General features: G+C 44.1%; 1 protein-coding gene across 4 annotated transcripts in view; it reads right to left on the minus strand.

The window, feature by feature from the left end:
* The window catches only part of met (MET proto-oncogene, receptor tyrosine kinase), an 80,341-nt gene that overhangs the window by 23,794 nt on the left and 35,074 nt on the right, over nucleotides 1-21,473 (minus strand). For all 4 annotated transcript variants that reach the window (XM_061822381.1, XM_061822383.1, XM_061822380.1 and 1 more), the window contains exons 4-11: nucleotides 21,051-21,254; nucleotides 14,668-14,793; nucleotides 14,353-14,529; nucleotides 10,464-10,621; nucleotides 9,955-10,072; nucleotides 8,790-8,926; nucleotides 7,832-7,996; nucleotides 6,930-7,029 (exon numbers count right to left, since the gene is read on the minus strand). In XM_061822381.1, the coding sequence (XP_061678365.1) occupies nucleotides 6,930-7,029; nucleotides 7,832-7,996; nucleotides 8,790-8,926; nucleotides 9,955-10,072; nucleotides 10,464-10,621; nucleotides 14,353-14,529; nucleotides 14,668-14,793; nucleotides 21,051-21,254 (1,185 nt within the window). The remainder of the gene's footprint in view (nucleotides 1-6,929; nucleotides 7,030-7,831; nucleotides 7,997-8,789; nucleotides 8,927-9,954; nucleotides 10,073-10,463; nucleotides 10,622-14,352; nucleotides 14,530-14,667; nucleotides 14,794-21,050; nucleotides 21,255-21,473) is intronic.

Raw genomic sequence — 21,473 nt, forward strand, 5'->3', positions numbered from 1 at the left:
TAGAGGCAATTTATCCATCCATCCATTTTCTTCACTGCTTATCCTCACAAGGGTCACGGGAGTGCTGGAGCCTATCCCAGTTGTCAACGGGCAGGAAGCAAGGGTACACCCTGAACTGGTTGCCAGCCAATCGCAGGGCACACAGAGACAACCAGTCGCACTCACAATCACATCTACGGGCAATTTAGAGTGTCCAATTAATGTTGAATGTTTTTGGGATGTGGGAGGAAACCGGATTGCCCAGAAAAAAAAACCCACGCAGCCACGGGGGGAACATGCAAACTCCACACAGGTGGGTGCGGGATTGAACCCGGGACCTCAGAACTGTGAGGCCAACACTTTTCCAGCTGACACACCGTGCCGCCTTCATTAGTACAAGGTATGTATAATTTTGTAACATTGGCAACTGCATGCAAACGCATCACAGTACTTTAGCTGCTCCATTTTGTTTTCACTTAGCTTAAAAGTGGAGTCTTCAAAGACTGCTTGAAATCCACATTTTGGCTCTCAACACAAAGGAAAAAAACAAACAAACAACTGATGGCTCGTTTCTCAAAAAAACTTGTGTGTTAGGTACTAGTGAGTCAAACTATCACACCAGATGCTAACGTCACTGAATTATCTGATGGGATGTCACATTTCGGAGTGTCTCACTCTCATTGGTCAGTTTCTTTGTACTTCTGCAAAAGCGCAATTGTATGCTTCACTGTACTTTTACCAGTGGACCGGTGTGACGGTCTGAGCGCTCCCCCCGTGCTGAAAAGTCTCCTTGTGATGAATGTGCATGCGTTGCTAACAGGGGAACTCTGAGTACGTAGCAGATGCTGACTGTGAAATCTCCCGGTCTCATCGTTCCCCTTCTTCTACATAGAGGGAGCTAACATATGTTATAACATAACTTTGATTTAAAAAAAAAACAACAAAAAAAAAAAACTACACATATATGTACATTCGCTGTGTTGGTCTTTCTGAAATGTTCATAGCGAACATGAACGCTCGGCGACAAGTTGTCAAATGGCACGTGTTGAAACATGGATGGGGATGTTTACAACATATACGCGCATGCGCGTTAATCACAAGGAAACTTTTCAGAACCAGGAGTGCTCAGACCGTCACACTGGCCACACCCCTGACAGTCCATAGGACAGGAGCCTTCCCTGATCTTGGAACCCCATCTATCCATCATCTGATCCGCTTATCCTCACGAGGAGCACGGTGGTGCCAGGACCTATTCGAGCTGGCTTCGGGCAGGGGGCAGGTTACACGCTGAATTGGTTGCCACATAGAAACAAACAACCATTCGCACTCACGATCACACCTATGGGCAATTTAGAGTGTCCAATGAATGCATATTTTGGGAATGTGGGAGGAAACCGGAGTGGCTCGGAGAAAACCCACACAGGCTCGGGGAGAACATGCAAACTCCACAGAGTGGGGCCTGGGATTCAAACCTGGTCCTAAGAACAGTGAGGCAGACACTCTAACCAGTTTGTCCACCGTTCCACATATTGGAACTTGGAATTTGTACTTGGGTATTTGTGTTAGTTTATAGGTTACAAATAAAGCAAAAACCCTTCTGCAAATGTTTCGCCTGTTCATTGATTTGAAAGACATTGTGGAGTTATATTCAAATATTTTTTGGAGATTGATGGGCTTCTTGTTCCACACCAAACTCTTCCAAGCGGGTCTTTTTTTTTTTTTCTTGCTTTACAGCGCTTGCTTTGTGCACTGGGAAAAAAAGGAGAAAAAGGAACTTTTTGCCTCCGGACGAGTGGACGGACGAACGGGCTGTTGACGTCTCGGTGCTGTCAGGTGATACATTTGCCTCATTGTTGTTGTTTTCAATGCACAATCGCGCTGGATTTTTGCTGTTAAACGTTCGTATTGTGAAAGAAAACACTGGGTTTTCTTGGCCCGACCCGAACGGAGGGTGCAGGAACCTCCGCCGGTGCCGGAGAGGAAACGCAAAATCTCTTTTATGTTTGTGGGAAAGTTGAGACGGACAGAAAGAACATTCCGGCAGATCCTTTTTAACCCTGTGGCCCTATGTCTTTTTGCTTATTATTATTATTTTATATCTTACCCCGGAGGAGATTTTGACAACAATTTTGACAGATTTGGTCAGTGCATAAAGTCATACAAGTCATGCACATACTGGATGTCAGCATTAAAGCACTTCATGTTGATGGATGCGCCTTGTTAATGTCAGTGGTGCAATAAACGTGTTATACACTGTACCTGTGCTTGTTGTACATGAATATTATACATCATAGCATACACTGATACTGTTATACACGCTTAAGTGAAATGTGAACCCTTCAAATATCAACACTCCCGCTCTGCTCTGCGTAATTTGAGGTTTACCGAGGAGCGTCGTCACCCAGCAGGTGCTCCTCCGCACTTAAAAAAAAAAGTTTAGTCTTTAAAAATAATAATAATAATAAAGCAACTTTAAGCGTTGACACGTTGCACTCTGCGGGGTATGCAAATGACCTCCTCCGAGGCAAACCGCAGCACTCAGCCCCCCTCTGGGGAAAAGCAGCCAATTCCATAACAAGGCTTTCAGCATCATAAATGAACGCGTTCATAGCGCAAAAAGACATAACAGCCCAACACTTTCTCACAGGAAGCAGGAAAACGCGTCCATCCGTCGGGTCAAGCAGCGGCCATCAGACCTGTGTTTGCCAGATTACCAAATTCTCTCCCAACAGGAGCTCAGTGACGATAAGACTGCAGAGCGTCGCATTCTGCATGCCATCCAGACGGAGTACGCATGTACTTTGCAACCAGTACTTCTTGTTCCAAGCTTTTTTTTTTTGGTCACGACCTAAATTATGTGAGGGGCAAATGACTTCCTGGTCACGGTTACTTCATGGTTACTCTTTAACCTCCAGTTATTTCCTTCCTTGCATCTCACCCCAATTTATACGAGTTTCTTCCTGGCACAAGTCTAAGTGTAAGTTATGTACTTCCCGGTAGAAGTTACTACCATCATTTCCGGCCTACAAGCCGTGGCTTTTTTCCACACGCTTTCAACCCTGCTGTTTATGCGGTGATGCGGCTAATTTGCGCATTTTTTTTTCCCAACGGCCGCAAGGGGGCACTCGAGGGGAAAAGGTAAGAATGAGACCGGTGGAATACATGTGCCGAGGAAGTGACTTATACGGTCCCTTTAGCGCTGCACTAGCGTTAGCGCTGTGCTACCGTGTTGCTGTTGTGTTACTAGCGTGTATCAGTGATATTTACCGGTAAGTTTTATTTTAACCGGCCCTTTTAGCATTAGCGCTAACGCGGCACTAGTGTTAGCATTAGTGCTAGCTTTAGCGAGGCGCTAGCATTAGTACTAGCTTTAGCGCGGCATTCGCACTAATCTTAGCTAGCGCCGCACTAGCGTTAAACTCTTTCTTCAACTTTCTTTCTTTGTAAACCGTCTTTCTTTGTAAATATGTCGTATTTCAATGCGGGTTTCGATGTGGGCACTTGCCCCTTTTACACAGCTGCGGCTATCAAATGTACCAAATGGTATTTCCTTTACAAATGTACTTGGTGAGGCTTCTAACCAGGTGCGCACTGTAGGCCGGGAATTACTGGGTACTTGTTTACCTTCAAGGTGCAGGGAGGTTTGTATTTGGCCGATAGCGGCTAACAAATTCTATCCGGGCTCTTGTACTTTACCCCAAAACAGGGTGTTGAGGTTTTCCTTGCTCGGTTTGGGGGTTTAGATCTGGAGACGTCACATAACTTTGTCAAATGTGGGCCCGTGAAGCCTTTTGAGACTTATAGATAAAATAATAGATAAACTTCTCTGCACAATATTAGTTCTGAATATCGAGTAATTCCCTTGTACAAATTACTTTTTGGATATTTCTTAAACTTAACTCATCACTAGGCATAAGTTACTTTTTGGTAACTTGCTAGGTTACTCCACGTCTTACCTCAAGTTCCAGGTGCAAGTTATTTCTTGATACAAGGTACAAGTTGGTTATTTTTTTTTAATATTAGGCTACTTCCTTTCACAAGGCGACTTCTTGTTTACTTCTTACTTTTGTGTAAGTTACTTCTCATCACAGTGCACTACATGGTTACCTTCAAGGTTAGTTTTAAACCTCAATGTTATGCGTACATCTTACTACAAGTTACATCTTGGTTATTTCCAATCTCAAGTTACTTTATGTGGTTAAAGCTATGTTTTATGACGAGGTAATTCTCACATGAAGTCATTTCTAAGCAGAGTTACTTCCTGGTACAAATTACTTCAAAAATACTTCCTGGGTTATGTCGTACCAAAATGTACTTCTAGGTGCAAGTTACATCCCGATACAAATGAGTTCCCGGTCTACCGAACTCGAGTTACTTTTTGGTACAAGCTATGTTTATTTACTCTGTGGTTACTTCAAAACAGAGTTAGTTCCTGGTACTTTTATACACATTACTTCCACATTTCCTCACAGACAGCGTACAGCGCCGTACTTGAAGCGCGCTTGTGCTTGCACGTTCTTCATGCGCTCACGCCGGAGAAGACAAAAGTGGTGTTTAGTGGCCTCGACAACAAAAGAAGAAGGTAAAAGGACTTGCTAACGTGGAATGTTATTGAGGCTCGGCGGAGCCAATAAAAAAACTTCTTTTTCACTTCAAAGACCTTCAACGCCTTCATTTGAGTGCCAACTGGAGCGTAACTCAATCCGCCAGAGACTTGGGTCTCCGGATCCGGGAATACTTTGCTGGATCATTGGAAGTTCAACGTGCGAAGGGAACTTCCTTGGCGCTCAGCCGACACTTCATTAGGGACACCGCGCGCAATGACATCCAGTGTGAAAAAAAATCAATTATTTCAGACACCTTGACACCGATAAATGGAGAAATTAATAACAATCATAAAATTTGAACCTATTCCTCAATATGCGCTCTTTAAACCAAAAAAAGGTTTGTCGTAATAATCTCCCAAAACACAAACAAACAAAAATTAAATGGCTCTTGAAATTAATTAATGCCAGATGAAGTCATTACATGTAATAGTACAAATATTACACATTTCTATTAACATTTTTTGATCATTTATAACACCCCCCCAAAAGAAAATCATCAGATATTTAAGGTATGTGTGCGTGTATAATTGAAAACAGCTTTTTTAACTGTTAGTCGAAACCCAGCTCGACGCTCTCTCACTTCCACTTGTGTGTGCGTGTGAGAGAGCGAGAGACGCTTAAGTAGTATTAAGTGTGGCCGGTGAGCCTGAGGAGCTCCAGAAGGTCCTGAAGGCCTCTCCGAGCAACTGGACTTGAATGACAATCTGAGCAGACGTTTCCTGTCTTTGTGCTGTCGCGTCTTGCGTTTAAGCGCAACTCTTTTCCATCCGCAATCCACACACTGGACTCTTTTCTCCTCCAAGTGGGCGCGAGGACGACTGATGACAATTCCATGCGCCGCACGCGCTAGGCTACACTTCACTTCCTTTCCTATTGCTATTCATCTTCGGAGGCTCCTGCCGGGCCTTCGGCGGGAGGGTCCGCTTTTTGAGAAATAACTGAAAAGTCTTGACACTTAGATCATAGTTGGAATGCCCCGAGACAGCCCGAGCAACAGGTAGCGCCGCCCCCTTGGCCATTGGATCAAAACGCTTCTCAAAGAGACACACAAGTAACTTCCCAGTATGTGTTAGGGTTGTACTTCCTGGGATATTCTTTGGTGCTGCCAAGTTACTACACTACGGTTAATTCCAGGGGCAAGTTACTTATTGGTTCCGTTTAAGTGGCTTCCTAGATTCCGTTTTGCTCCAAGTTACTCCCTGGTACAAGTTCTTTCTTGCTGACTTTTGAACCCCAAGTCGCAGTGTGTGCCGTTGTGGGAGTTAACACAGCCGAGTTAAGTCACGGCTAATCACGCCAGCTCCTGTCATTCCCTTTAAATGTGGCGCAATGAATCTCGCTCTCGCACGGTGACGTTTCCGTGCGAACGAGGGATGGGATTAGCACCGCGAGTGATTCAAATACGTCTGCAGACCTCATGCATCTATCCCCACTTGAGAGTGAAATCTGATTGGATGTGGTGGGGTTTAACATCCGTATGTACTTTTAGCGTGGCACGGTGGCAGAGCTGCAAAGCGTTGGCCTCACAGTTCTGAGGACCCGGCCGGGTTCAGTCCCAGCCCTCCTTGTGTGGAGCATGTTCTCCCCGTGCCTGCGTGGGTTTTCTCCGGGCACTCCGGTTTCCTCCCACATCCCAGAAAATATGCAACATAATTGGACCCTCCAAATCAGGGGTATCAAACTCATTTTTGTCGCGGGCCACATTGTAGTTACGATTTCCCTCAGAGACCTGTTATGACTGTGAATCCATGAAATTCTTTCGCCTCATGATATTTACAGATGAAATTTATGAACAAGATTTAAATCAGACATCAAGCGTAATGGGTTTTTCAACTATTATTCATGTTTGGTAACACAAAAATATCTCAACTTTATCATTTATATGACAATTTTAAATTTTGTTAAAGGTTATCACAAAAATCATGGAAGTTGATATCCATGATTTGCCTTCACGGGCCCCATAAAATCATGCGCCAGGCCGGATCTGGCCCCCGGGCCTTGAGTTCGACACCTGTGCTCTAAATTGTCCCTAGGTGTGACTGTGAGTGCGGATGTTTGTCTCTATATGCCCTGCGATTGGCTGCCAACCAGTTCAGGGTGTACCCCCTTCCTGCCCGTTGACAGCTGGGATGGACTTCAGCACTCTGCAACCCTTGTGAGGATAAGCGGCTAAGAAAATGGATGTATGTACTTTTAGGTAAAAGTTTATCCCTGGTACAAGTCATATCCTTATGAAATTATAATCTAGAACTCATTTACTTTTGCTTTACTATTAGGTACAACTTCCAGGAGTAGGAAACTAGCACACGGAAGTTATTCACATCCTCTAGTTTTGGTACTCACCACGTGGAAGACGACAGCATCTTGTCCGGTGGTGAGGACCATTTCAGGCTGGAGGCCCGAATGCAGGAAGAAGCCGTGAGCCGACAGCGTGCAGCCCCCACTGGGGGAGAACAAAGCGGAGGTTAGCGTTAGCGGAGATACGAGAGATGCCGAGCGGAAGCCAAAAGCTGTTAGCGTTAGCGCTTTTTAGCCGCTTGTCACCTCCCACGCGCTTCCTTTACGGACTGTCGGAATGCCACGTAACAGTCACACTCGGCGAAAGGTGACGGTTTGATGAGGAAAACATACTACACATACGAAACAACACAAAAATTAAATTGAATATAAAAATGAAATTGTTTTAGTTGGTTGGAGACATGAATAATTGAGTAAATCTAAGTACTATAAATGCAAACAAGCTCATCAAAAAAAAAAAAAAAAAAAAATCAAGTAATTAAATTTAAAAAAGAATTTTAAATAAAAATGTTAAATCAAATACAAATTCATGGGTAATTGTTTAGGTAAAATATTCTGCTAATTTTTTTACATTCACGACAGTTGCATGTACCCTAGATGCATGCAAATACATTATATTATATTAAATATAATTAAATTCCCTTTGCATATATTGGTATGGTGAGCATCTAAAAAAATCAAATACATGAAACTAAATTGAATTAGTTTTTTACATATTATTATTTTATTAATATTTTGGTAAGTCTAACTAAATACCTCAATGCAATCATGACTGTTTATAAAACAATGAGTAACAAATACAGCTGTGTTTAATCCAAATATTGCATTGTAAGTTGCATGAAAAATATTTGGTGGAATAAACTAGAATTAGACAGTCAAAGTATTTTTTTTTTTTTTTTTTACTTCCTTGGTGGAGGCACTGAAAATAAAAAAATAAAGTGCGTCACCTGATGAAGGAACGCGACGGCTGGATACTGTTGATGAGGGGGTCCTGGTTGTAGGTGAAGCGGGAGACTGCCTGGCGCTCTACCGAGTCCACCGTGAGTTTGACAGGCTGCGCCGACGGGACCGCGTGCGGCGGTGTCTTGCAGGTCACCATGGACGATGACAAACTGCGGACGGCAAAGCTCCGCTTTTAGGGACTGATTTACCGAGATCAATATTGGCTGGCGCTAAATTGTGATTTTAGTCACTCTAATGGATTGTGGGTGTTTTTGGCAGCAGGTAGAAGAGTATAAATAACTAATAATGTGTTTAATAGAACATTTTGGAGGGCACTAGAAGCTCAAAATGAAGTTTGAAGTGATGGAATTGGAAGTGTTCATGGAAGAGGCAAACATATGACATACTAAGTTACAAAATATACGGTAAATGCGCTGTTCAGATGATTTTTTTTAAGCCAGTAAGCGTGTAAAAGACATGTTTTGTTTGATTTAATTAGACCCACTCAAAACACGGCACTGCAAACCCTCAAAACTGCTCTCAACTGTTGCAGGCATTTCGCGACATGACATCACATGACTCCTCCTTGTGACTGACTCCAAGTCAGCCCTTAGATCATTCAGAAGCTCCCAAATTGCACGTTGTTGAAGAAACCACATGTTGCAATCATCCGTGTTCCTGCCATACTATGTGCACCGCCGGCCTTTCGGACGTGCTATTTAAAGATGTGCAAATCAGCCACCAAAATTTGTCTCAGGTTTGAAAAATCACGTGTGCGAAATGAAGACATTCGCAGCTGCTCTTCCCGGAACATATAAATGAAGTGTGCAGCAATTTTGCCGACTTGACAGACACAATCCTGGTCGCGCCTGGTTCGTAGATCCGCCTCCGAATCCGTTTGCACGTTTTTTTGGCATCTGCAAACTTTATCTGGCCTTTAGTGTGAAAGGTTTTCTGCCTCACCTCTGGATTTTACAGGCAACATTTCCCACGGTGATCTCTTGTTTGTTCCCCGTGTCCAGGAAAGAGCCCGTGATGGTCAACATGGTGCCGCCGGACTTGGGCCCAAACGTCGGGAAGATCTTGTCGATCACCGGATCCTGGAAAGACCAGTTTTGGAGAAACAGTAAGTAACCGTAACTTAAGGTACTGTATTTTCCGCACTAAAAGGCGCACCTTCAATGAATGGGCTATTTCAAAACTTTTTTTTTTTTCATATATAAGGTGCACCGCATTATAAGACGCATAGAATAGACACTACACTAGAGGCTGGGGTTACGTTATGCATCCATAAGAGGGAGCTGCGCTAAAGGCTCAATATTGATCCATGTATAAGGCGCACCAGATTATAAGACCCACTGTCGGCTTTTGAGAAAATTAAAGGCTTTTAGGTGCGCCTTATACTGCGGAAAATACGGTACTTTACTTTCAAATTACTTCAAGATGCAAGTCTCTTCTAAATGTGTTACTTCCAGCTTCAAGTTAGTTCCACATGTGCGCGGCTTTTAGATGTAAGTTACTTCTAGATACAAATTTCTTTTAGATTTGACCAAAATTAACAGCTAGTTACTTTGAGAAGTAGCTCCTTAGAGATTCAAGATTAGACAGACAGACAGACAGACAGACAGACAGACAGACAGACAGACAGACAGACAGACAGACAGATAGATAGATAGACAGACAGACAGACAGACAGACAGACAGACAGACAGACAGATAGATAGATAGATAGATAGATAGATAGATAGATAGATAGATAGATAGATAGATAGATAGATAGATAGACAGACAGACAGACAGACAGACAGACAGACAGACAGACAGATAGATAGATAGATAGATTCAAGTTACTTTTTGACTTCACATACTTCCAGTTGACAAGTTACCTCAATCTAGATAGTTGTAGATACTAGACACATCTGGATACAAGTTACGTTTTAAGCTATTTCAGCTACTCTACGTTCAAGTCACTGCGGGATGGAAGTCACTTGGAGATGCGAGTTCGCTCTAGATTCACGTTACGTCCATATTGAAGTTCGACATGTTATTTTTACAAGTAGGTCCATGTTTTTGGTCACACGCAGAGTCAGATAGAACTTTCCGGAAGGCCGCCATCCATCCTTCTTACCACAAAGGTGAAGGCGCCCTCCATGTGCGCGACCTCGTGCCCACTGGTGACCTTGATGGCGTGCCCCGACTGGGTGAAGTTCCCAGCGACGACGGGGGAACACTGCATCTCAGTCCACCTAAAAGCACAACACCACCCCCACAAGACACAAGACTTAGTATGCTCCTAATCCAATCATCATCATCCTGTCCTGAAGGAATGCAACTGGGAAAGACGGGGAAGTGTATTTAGTTGTTATATTGTTTTTTTGCTTTTTAATGGGTTGATTTTTTTTTTTTTTAACAAGAGCGGAAAGTCAGGACGCTGTTTTTTTTTTTTTTTCCCAGCAATTTTCCACTTAGTGGAGTCATGTGTTGAACGTGGAAATCTGGGATGGGATGGGGTTGGGAGGGGAATGGGAATGGGATTCTGGGGGTCTTCTTAACATTCCTTTTTTAACACACAATAAGCTCCATTAAAGCTGCTCCCATAGTCGCTCTTTGTGCATTAACATGCGCACACACACGGACCTGTTCAGGTTGTCCTGTCTGGGAAGTTTGCAGGGGGTGCCGGCCAGCTCCACGCTCACCAGCGACGCCTTGAAGCTTTCGGTGCGGTCGAAGCCGAAGTTGCGCCCGCAAACGGTCACCACGGTGGTGCCCCGAAGGGGCCCGGACGACGGAGACACCTGAGAAGACACAATCCCAATCGGAATCTGGAATTGGAATTCTTTTAATAAGGGAACTTCTCGGGTACTTCCTACTACTCTTTACTCCTGTGGTGCTTCTAGGTGACATTCTTTCCGCTAATCTTAAAGTTTGTGGACGGTACAAGTCACTTCCTGTTACTTGTAGGCTTCTTCCTGCTTCAATTAACTTCTTTCCCCACCCTCATTTTCAGTGCAGTTTACTTTCAATTACTGTGAGGAATCATTGGTTACAAGTTACTTCTGGGGTACTTCCCCCTTCCCGCTTCAAGTTCCTTCTGGGTGAAAGTTATTCTTGGCTAGTTCTAGGGGACGTTCTACTTCCATTTCCTTCTTGCTGCAAGTTACTTCCTGTCACTTTTGACGTACATCCTCCCTCAAGTTGCTCCCTGGTACAAGTTACTTCAGGGATACTTCCTAACTTGAGTTCATTCCTGTTACAAGTTATGCTTTGGCTTGTACTCAGTGACTTCCTACCTTGAGTTACTTCCTGGTACAATTCACTTCCTGTTACTTCTTGGTTACTTCCTAGTTTAGGTTAATTTGAAGTCAATTTTCTTTTGGAGCTCTTCCTTCTGCAGTCAATGGACCTTTCCGACCTGTCAATCACTCGTACAATAATAGCCAATCAGATAGCCGCATTGTCTTAACATGCCCCTCTCGCCATATTGTCCCACAAGGAATGCTGGTTGTCAGTAGCGGGCGCTTGGAAAAGTTAATGTTACGAAGACAATGTCCTCAGATGCGCTTGGGGAACGTGCAATTCTGATGAAAGATATCCTGCTAGGTTACAAGGGGGTTGATTCGATTTCCAAAGTCTAAAACATAGTAGACGAAGTGTCTACAATGGATTAAGGCTCACGGAAGACCGCACGTACAACTAAATGTGGACAATATCAACAAACACAAGGGTGTATGTTCGAAGGTAAATGAGGGAGAAGTATCTTAATTCCGTGTACATATTCTTGCGTGAAATAGTTGAGACCTCTCTGTAGAAGTCCCTTCGACAAGTCTGAGGCATTTGGCAAAGAAACATACCCCAATATTATCTGGAATACGCGATCGAGAATCCAGTTCAAGCCTGTTATGTTCAGTCGCCATTTTGGAAGATTGTGGGGCAGGGCAAGGGTATCTGAAGATCACCAGTCGGAAAAGGTCCATTCTTGGTGCAAATTACTACCTGTTACTTCTCTTGCACAGTGCTTTGTACCTTACGTTTTTCCACTAGTTTGTTCCAGTTACTACTACATGACTAACTACCTCAAGTTACTTTCTTCCCTTTCTACTTCAAGTTGCTACTTCGAGGATTACTTTGTAGCTGAAGTTCTTACTTGCTGCAAAGATTTTGCCCGTATAAAGTGATATTTTCAAATGGTTATGGTATTATTAATTTGTGAGGGACGCACGTATCCAAACGTCAACAAAATAGCGAAATATGTTTTAGTTGGGCTGTGATTAGCTTATGCAGGTGTTGCCAGTGCTGCGCGTTTGATGTTGGATGCACATTCCGCTCTTGAAAAGAAGACAAAAGAGTGTTTTCTCAGGTTCTTCGGCGCTCGTAAAGAAATCAGCGGCGCGTAGATCTTCTCTCGGCGCGGATGACAAAAGAACAACACCGACATCGGCGGGGAAGCTCCACCAGAGCTGGAAACGGGCCACGGAATACTACTTGATGGAATACTGTCCAAACACCGCCACAAGCAGCATTCCACACGAGGGTCATGCGAGACGGTCGGGAACAGACTTGGTGACGGCGTCACGCCGCTTGACTGCGCTCGGCGCACATCAAACGCCGACCAGATATCCTGCCGCCCAGTACGCACACGTACACGCAATCACTCCATTTTGTGCTCGCCAGGGTTACCTCACTGGTTACTTCTTACCTCAAGTTACTCCTTACTTCTACTTGAGGTTCACGTTACTGTTATTTCTAGGTTACTTCCTAAATCAAGTTACTCCCTGGTTATTATTTGGTCAGTCGATGTTACTTCTGCATTACTTCATACCACAAGTGATGTTGTTTTACTTCTCGTTTGTTTCTTAACCTCAAGTTACTTTTCGGTAACTTTCTACCTTGAGTTACTACCTTACAAGTCGTAAGGTACATGTTATTTGTTATTTAAAGTTACATCTAAGTGCAAGTTACATCCTGTTACTAACTCACATCTGTGTTATTTGTAAGTTACTTACTTATTTTGATATTAGCAACTGTTACCGACAAGTTATTTCTTACCCTAGTTTACTTGGTACAAGTTAAACCCTGTCCCTTTTAGGTTAATTAAATACTTGAAGTTAGTTCTGACTGTACGGTACTTGGGGGTTACACAACGTTCGATCTCAAACTACTTCTAGGTGCAAGTTACTTCCTGGTGCAGGTTACTTCCTGTGGCTTTTAGGTTACTTCAAATCATCCTTCTACGTTGCTCGTTATCTTTCTCGGGACATGCAGTACTTCCTGATACAATTTATATTCCTGGTTTCATCAAGTAACTTTCAGTTATTTAATAACTCAAGTAGCTCCTTAGTTACAGTATAGGTCATTTATTAGGAAAGTTACTTCTTGGTTGTTTAAAGGCAAGGTACTACCTAAAAGTAGTTTGAGGGCAATGTTCCCCCGTACTTTTTACGTGTCTGAGCAAACACACTGAGGCCGTGAGCGCCCCCTTTGACCACTGTGAGCAACATCAGACTTATGCACTGTGGTCAGATCAGTGTCATCAATTGAAGTTACATCGCTCATTAAAACGTTCAGATTTCCATCAGAACATTTTTAAGAAAAAATTTGTTTTTTGCAAACTTACACTGAAAATGTCAACAAACAAATACAAATACTTACCAGGCCAACTATGAACTATAAATTTGAAATGTCGCTTCCAACTTGGTTTCATTTTTTTTTTTAACCCACAATGACATCCCCGTCTGTTTTTCTTGGTGTAAAACTGAATTATTGCTTGCAGAATATCTTAAGCAATGCATGTTGAAAGGTGAATGATGCTCCCAAACAGTTTTTGGGTTAATGTTACGTTGCCTCCAATATTTGAAATACAGAATTAGCTTTTTGTGCACTGTATCGTCTGTGCTTTCATCCTCAATCTGGCTGTGTCAAGGTGGAATTTGAACATTATACACCATCTGATCCTGTACTTTCTACTTTGACTCCCGACCAGACCTTTTTTTTTTACTCAAAAAAACAGAAAATCTGATCCAGTTTCACCACTTTTTCTCCAATTATTCACATACCCGAGTGTTTCTAATTATGAGTGTACCCCTTTAAAATGGAGGGGGGAGTGGTGTCAGGTAAACTAGGAAGTAGAGTGTGTGGCCTGGTGTGGCTGAGCAGCAGCTCTCCGTGGGAGGCAGTGTGCTGCCATGTTTAAAAAAAAAAAAAAAAAAAAAAAGACGCCAGCCTGTAGTTCACTGCGCTGGATCTGTTTTCCTCTGCGCTGAGACTCTGCGACAAGTGCGCAAATGCGCAGTTGCGCAGCTTGGAGGGAACATTGTTTGAGGGTACTTCCTAACGCAAGTGATTTCCAGTTCAATCTAATTGTTGTCCCATTGAGGTTAATTACCACCTCCATATATTTCCTGCAACTTCTTGGTTACTCTCTTCCTCAGGTTTCATCTTACTACAAGTTAGATTTGGCTCCAAGTTACTTCCTGTTACTTTGAGGTGAATGTCAATTTAATTCTAGGTTACTTCCTGCGGTGGTTACCTTGGTGACGACGGGCGTGCAGTAGTCCTGTGTCCAGATGGAGGGCGCGGGGCACTGGTGGGCTCGGGTACATCGCCCGTCGCACCAGCCGCATTCGGTCACCGCCGACGACAGCAGACAGGAAGTGCAGGTCGTCAGCTGACTGCAGCCCGGGCCAATCAGGGGAACTTTGGTGATCTAGAAGAATTTATGTTTCGAAGGAGTCAACATTCACGGTAGAAATCGTTACTTAGTCGTCTACCACTTGCAACTTTCAAACTGAAGTGCCTCAAAGTCGATACAAATTCGGTTAGTTTTGAACCTCGATGGCATCACCTTGTTCCCGGTCGCCAGCAGCAGGGCGCCGCCGTCCTGGCCGTCGAGCAGCGCCACCGAGGACGTGACGGGTCGCGAGTCCAAGCGCAGGTTGACGTGCGGCGATGCCAAGCGGGAGAAGCGAACCTGGAAGGGGAGCAAAAAGAATCAGTGCGATGTATCAAAACCAGGTGAGAGGCTCTCCACAACGCAGCGACGCATACAAACACTTTGAACACAAGAGCACTCTCACGTGTGCGATGTCTGTGACAAAAACACACACCCACACCCTCACCCTAGAACAACATTCACAGAAGAAATACAACTCTAAGATATACTTATCTTTTGTATCTGAGTCAGGGATTGGATTCTGAAAACATACAATCCATACTGCAGCTTTTCCTACACAACAACTACCTGTACTTGTTTTGTTACATTTTCCATTTCTCCCCGGGCACTCCGGTTTCCTCCCACATCCCAAAAACATGCAACATTAATTGGACACTCGAAATTGCCCGTAGATGTGATTGTGAGTGCAACTGTTGTCTGTCTTCATGTGCCCTGCGATTGGCTGGCAACCAGTTCAGGGTATACCCCGTCTCCTGCTCGTCGACAGCCGGGATAGGCTCCAGCACTCCCCACGACCCTCGTGAGGATAAGCGGCGAAGGAAATGGATGGGTGGATGTTGTGGACTGTTTTCGGGGGTTTTGGCCAATGACAATTCATTGGAGAATATTGACACTTGTTGTTTGGCACATGAACGGGCAGCATTTTTGCAACAGCCGCATTTTTTGCCGAGCATAATGTCTCAGCGCCGTCAGGCTCTCTGAAAATGTAGCTACGACTGCGAGAAGTGTCGTCAACGTGGACCTGGTTGCGAAACAAATGAGAGTCTACCCTGAAAAGTAGTTTTCAGAGAGAGAGAGGAGTAAATGTAACATTTTAAGATTTTGTTTGCTTTTCTGGGATTGAATTATCAGGCTATAGTCACTGACGGTGTAGTGGTACACACGCCTGCCTTTGGTGCGGACAGCGTGGGATCAATTCCCGCTCACTGATGGTGCCGTTATCTGCACTAAGATTGACTGGCGACCAGTTCAGGGCGTAGTCCGCCTTTCGCCCGAAGCGAGCTGGGATAGGCTCCAGCTTTCCCGCAACCCTTGTGAGGATAAGCGGCTTGGATAAGGACATGACGTGAATTATCAAGATTACTTTATGTTTTGTAATTTGTCCTTTGATATTTATAGTTGTTGTGAAAGCGCTATAAAGTGGAGCCTTGCTATTCATGGGGAATAGGTTGGTAGGTTGTCTTGCCAAAAAACATAAAAAAATGCAAAACATTATTATTATTATTTTTTAATCAGCGAATAGGGGAATCCATTGATGCGGGAGACCATTGTCTAAAAAAAGAAGTTGAGTTGCAATAACACATAGGTATGACAAATCAAGATTCTGATTAGACAGGGTGATTATCGGAGATGGCGTTCCTTTGGCTGCCCACAGTAAAAGGCCACGCCAAAATGGGCAGTGTTATTGTATTAAGGGTACCTGGGAGCTTCAGAAAAACAATTTCAAAAGGGTAGGAATACAAAATTTGAGACAAACAGGTCTTTTGCGTACAAAAAAAAAATCTCGTGTTGTGAACTGGCGACCTCTTAACCACCTGCGCTCGGCATGAAATGACAAAAAGACGCCCCGAGTGTTGTTCATTGTTTGAAGCTGTCAACTTTTGCTGTATTTCATTTTCCTGCTCGCACGCACTCTCAGTCACCGCGCGCAGGAAACGTTTTTTACCCTCGGCTTCACTCCGAGTCCACTGTGGGAATGACACAGCGGTCGCACTGTTTGTTTGGCAAACACCCTCCCCCCCCCCACACACACACACACCCCACCCCTTCCCCAACTCGCCTAATACAATAAGCTGTAATTCACACCACCATTAACTCCTCCAGGCGGCCATTATTCTCACTGTTGCAAAGCTAGCGTTGAACCGCTGGGGAGGTCGCACGCCTGACAATGTGTGTGAGAATGAGGAAGTATGTAGACAATCGCATCCAGTCAGAAAATGAGCACCCCCCCCCCCCCCCCCTCAAGTCCACACAATGCCAGAAAACTCACCAATGTACTTATTTAGAGGTCCCAAGCACGATCACCCCAGAACTCACTCGGTAACAAAATATAGAAAAAGTCAGCCACTGACTCCGACGGAGTCACGTTGACGTGTCAACATGAAATTGGATGGCTATCTCGATTAAGCGAAAGAGAAAAGTCTCAAGGATCCTTGCCTGAAATTGAACCAGAAGTGGGCCGTTTTGGTTGAGAGCTCCGATTTAGAGGGAATTCCAAGGATCGGGAAGAAAGTTATGGGGCGAAAAAGTCATCCCCATTCACCAGTTTCACTGGGAAATTGAGTGGACATTTTTTTATCAAAACAGGACACGAAAAAGTGTCAAATGCCCGCGTTTGAGCCAGGCATCGTGGTTTGAAGCCACCATTTGGAGAGTGTTTGAGGCTTTGAGCTTTGTTCCAAAGTTCACTCATGAAATTAAGTGGACTTATACAGTGAAGAAAAAAAGTAGTTGAACACCCTGCTATATTGCAAGTTCTCCCAATTAGAAATCATTGAGCGGTCTGAAATTTTCATCTCAAGTGCATGTCCACTGTGAGAGGGATAATCTAAAAAGAACAATCCAGAAATCACAATGTATGACTTTTTTAACAATTTATTAGTGTGATACAGCTGCAAATAAGAATTTGAACACCTGTCTATCAGCAAGAATCCCAACTCTCAAAGACCTGTTAGTCCGCCTTTAAAAGTCGACCTCGACTCCATGTATTATCCTGAATCAGATGCACCTGTGTGAGGTTGTTAGCTGCATAAAGACACCTGTCCACCCCGTACAATCAGTAAGAATTTTTTTGTCATAATTACAACAATCGTGTTTGGAGGAAGACGAATGATGAGTTCCATCCCAAGAACACCATCCCGACTGTGACGCATGGGGGTGGTAGCAACATCCTTTGGGGGTGTTTTTCTGCACATGGGACAGGACGACTGCACTGTATTAAGGAGAGGATGACTGCGGTCATGTATTGTGAGATTTTGGTGAACAACCTCTTTCCCTCAGTCAGAGCATTGATGATGGGTCGTGACTGGGTCTTTCAACACGACAATGGCCCGAAACACACAGCCAGGAAAACTAAGGAGTGGATCCATAAGAAGTATATCAAGGTTCTGGTGTAGCCTAGCCAGTCTCCGGACCTAAAGCCAATAGAAAATCTTCAGAGGGAGCTGAAACTCCGTGTTTCTCAGCGACAGCCCAGAAACCTGTCTGGTCTAGAGAAGATCTGTGTGGAGGAGTGGGCAAAAATCCCCCCTGCAGGGTGTGCAAACCTTGTGAACAACTACAGGAAACGTTTGAACTCTGTAATCGCAAACAAAGGCGACTGTACGAAATATTAACATTGGTTTTCTCATGTGTTCAAATACTTATTTGCAGCTGTATCACACAAATAAATCGTTAAAAAAGTAAAATCATACATTATGATTTTTGGATTTTTCTTTTGAGATTATCTCTCTGACAGTGGACATGCACCTGAGATGAAAATTTCAGACCCCTCCATGATTTCTAAGTGGGAGAACTTGCGATATAGCAGGGTGTTCAAATACTTATTTTCCTCACTGTATATATAATGGTGAGTAGAAGTTGAATAACCTTCCGCATTGGTAATAGACAAACGAGCTGGACAGAAGTGACAGCTGCACGGAAAAGGGCCGGATGGCAGAACCAATGGTAGAAGGCCGAAGTGGTGGGTTACGGTATGGTGGGGCTGGTGTGGGGGTGCTTGGGGGGGGGGGGGGTGTCGTTCACGCTGATCAGCACGTTAATGGCCTAGCGGCCGTCTTCGCTGACACGTTCCCTCGCACGACATTCCCAACTCAGCGAGGGTCCCGTGCAGCTGTTGCTGTGTGTTTTTCTCCAGCAGCTGTCCTGTCAAATTAAGTGTCCATCTATGCCGTGCAGGGGCATAAGTATTGGGACACACCGAAATTCATTGATAAGACAATCAGACACGGGCTATTTTGGTTTCAAACAGCAGCCCCACGCTCATTTCAAACATTTCCAGGTATCGTTCAAAGACCAAAAACTCTCAGAGATTTTGTCTGAATCCTACCATGTTTGAAGCCAAACAATGTTAGCTTGCTTAAGGTTTTTATGTTTTTTTTTTTTATTAGAGAGAGTGGGCGGAGCATGACAGGAAAATTTTGATGCCTTGCCATCAGTTAAGTGGTGCAAACCAGATGTGGAAAATTCACCCCGTGAAGCCAATTTCGCTCAGTAGCATGAAATTTCTCAAGGATGTGGATCACAAGAAGAGTCATGCCGAAAAAATACAAAGAAAGTCTTCCGTTTTGGTTTGAACCCGACATATTAGGCTCATTTCTAGGGATCCTTGCCCAAAGTATTCGTTTGAAAATTCAGCCCCTGAAGCTCATTTGACTAAGCAACATGAAGTTTGGTCGGCATGGACAGAATATTGTGAGTAGATCACCAAAAAAAAAAAAAAAAAAAGTCATTTACTGCGAAGACACAGGCAGTCTTCACTTTTGCATTGAAGCAGACATTTTAGGCTAATTGTCAGGGATCCTTGCCACATGGATTGTTCAGAAATTTCTTCCGGTGAAGCCAGCTTGATTGTGTTTTTGTTGGCATGTCTTTTGTGAGGAGACCCACAAAAAAGTCTGAGAAGAAATGTCTGAAAAGACACAAAGTCTGCCGCTTCACTTTGAAGCGGACAACGTATTCCAACTTCTAGGGATCGCTCCCCGGTGGAATATTTGGAAAGTGCTGTCACTGAACAAAGCTTCAATTTTGTTGGCATGGTTATGGTGATTGAATCCACCCCAAAAAAAACCTGAGAAGTCCTGTCTGGAAATACACAGGAAGTCTGCCATTTTAGGAGAATTTTGGCCATTTCTGGGGTTCGTCAAAACACAAACTTAAAGCAATCTTGCCTGTTTGCTATCAAATCTAAAGCATGTCTAATTGACGGGTACAAAACAAGTTTTGTTCATTGCGTGTGGATGCAGCATGGGTGTCAAAACTCCCCGATCCGATTTGTCGTGCAACAGTACCCAAACTCGCAACGTCTTTAACAACAGTGAATGACTTCTGCTTCCTGACTTAAATGAGTAAAAACCCTTAAAGAAAGGCAGCAGGTGCGAACGCCAACAAACAGCTGCTCTTTTTTTTTGCATGCTACGCGCCAAACATGTCGTGAGTGGAGCAACACGGGAGCCTCGCTGAGCAGACATGCAGCTGAGGGCTTTCATCCCCCAAAAAACATCTGCACGGGTGATTTTTTTTTTTTTTTCCCCTGATGAAACATTTCCAACCAATGTTGGAAAATGAAGTTCCTGGAAGGAAAGTGTACTAATCAAATATGTTCAGCACTGCAGAACCTGCCCTGAAATGTTGCTAGCGCTTTCAAAAGTGAACCCGCATTTCTTTGCCCAGATACTGTATATTAGCCAATAGCTAAATTGGAAAAAAATGGACTCGAACACAGATTTGTTCCACCAAAAGTTTGTAGTTCCTGGTTGAAGCTCCTTCTGTCAAAATAAACTATTATCAAAACAACCAACCACAGGGGTTTCTGGACCTCTCAATGTGGTACTCTTCAGGCAGTGCCTACTTTCTGGCCTGATACTTTAACCCCAAACTAAATTTAGATCATAGTTCCCACGGTCTGAACACACAATAGCCCTCCAACAGTTTCTAAGGGTGATATATTTGGTAATACTAGTTCTTGCTGCTTGTCAGGTTCAGATCAAATATATTGAGCACTCAAGACTCTGAAGGTTCCTCGACCTCTTAAAAGTAGGCAACAGCAAGTAGGTTCTTCTTCTATTCCTGCTTGCTTACCCGGTCAATATATCGAGACAATATTTTGGATAGTACAAACTCTGATTGGATCCTCCCAAAGATCCATCGGTTAGAATATATGCTACTATCAAAACTAACAACTCCAGAGATTCCTGGATCTACAAACTCTGAGTGGATCTTCCAAAAGATCCATCGGTTACGATATGCTACTATCAAAATCAACTACTCCAGAGATTCCTGGATCTCTAGAAAGTACTACCCCCATAGCAAAGTCTCCCCTCGGTCCAGATACATAACTACAGAAGGATTTTTTTATACAAATACACAATGGGACAATCTGTGGTAAAGTTCTTGTTCTATCAAAACGGCACGTCCCAAAGGATTCTGGACCTTTCCAAAATACTAACTAACCGACTACTAAGGTTCCAGTCAGATATGTTCAGCACTACAGACCCCACCCCCAAAAGGTTTCTGGATCTCTGGAAAGTACTACCTCAGGCCCAGGGCCCCCGTACCTGAATGAGGCGTCCATCGGCGGTGCCCAGGAAAGCAACAGCGTGCCCGTTGACAGGCAGCACCTTGATGGAGGTCACTAGGGTGCCGGTGAGATCTTTGTGCCAGTACTCCAGACGCTGCACGAACTGGGTCACCTGCAGGCGGTACTTGCCCTCCTTCCCCTCATGGATGCCCTCGTGCGGGTCGCACTCGTCCGACGAGCTCTGCGGGGAGACCACAGACATCAGACACACAAATTAATTGTCATGTAAGGGTTAAAAAGGAGTTAAGCACTCTCGATAGGAAATCATAAAAGAACAAAGTTGCTGGAACGTCGATGTATTGATTTCCGCTTATCCTCACAAGCGTCGCGGGAGTGCCGGAGGCCATCCCCGGTTATCTTCGGGCGGGAGCCAATCGCAAGGCACATAGGCACAATCACG

The sequence above is a fragment of the Syngnathoides biaculeatus genome, chromosome 6 (assembly GCF_019802595.1).
Source record: "Syngnathoides biaculeatus isolate LvHL_M chromosome 6, ASM1980259v1, whole genome shotgun sequence".
Lineage (NCBI taxonomy): Eukaryota > Metazoa > Chordata > Actinopteri > Syngnathiformes > Syngnathidae > Syngnathoides > Syngnathoides biaculeatus.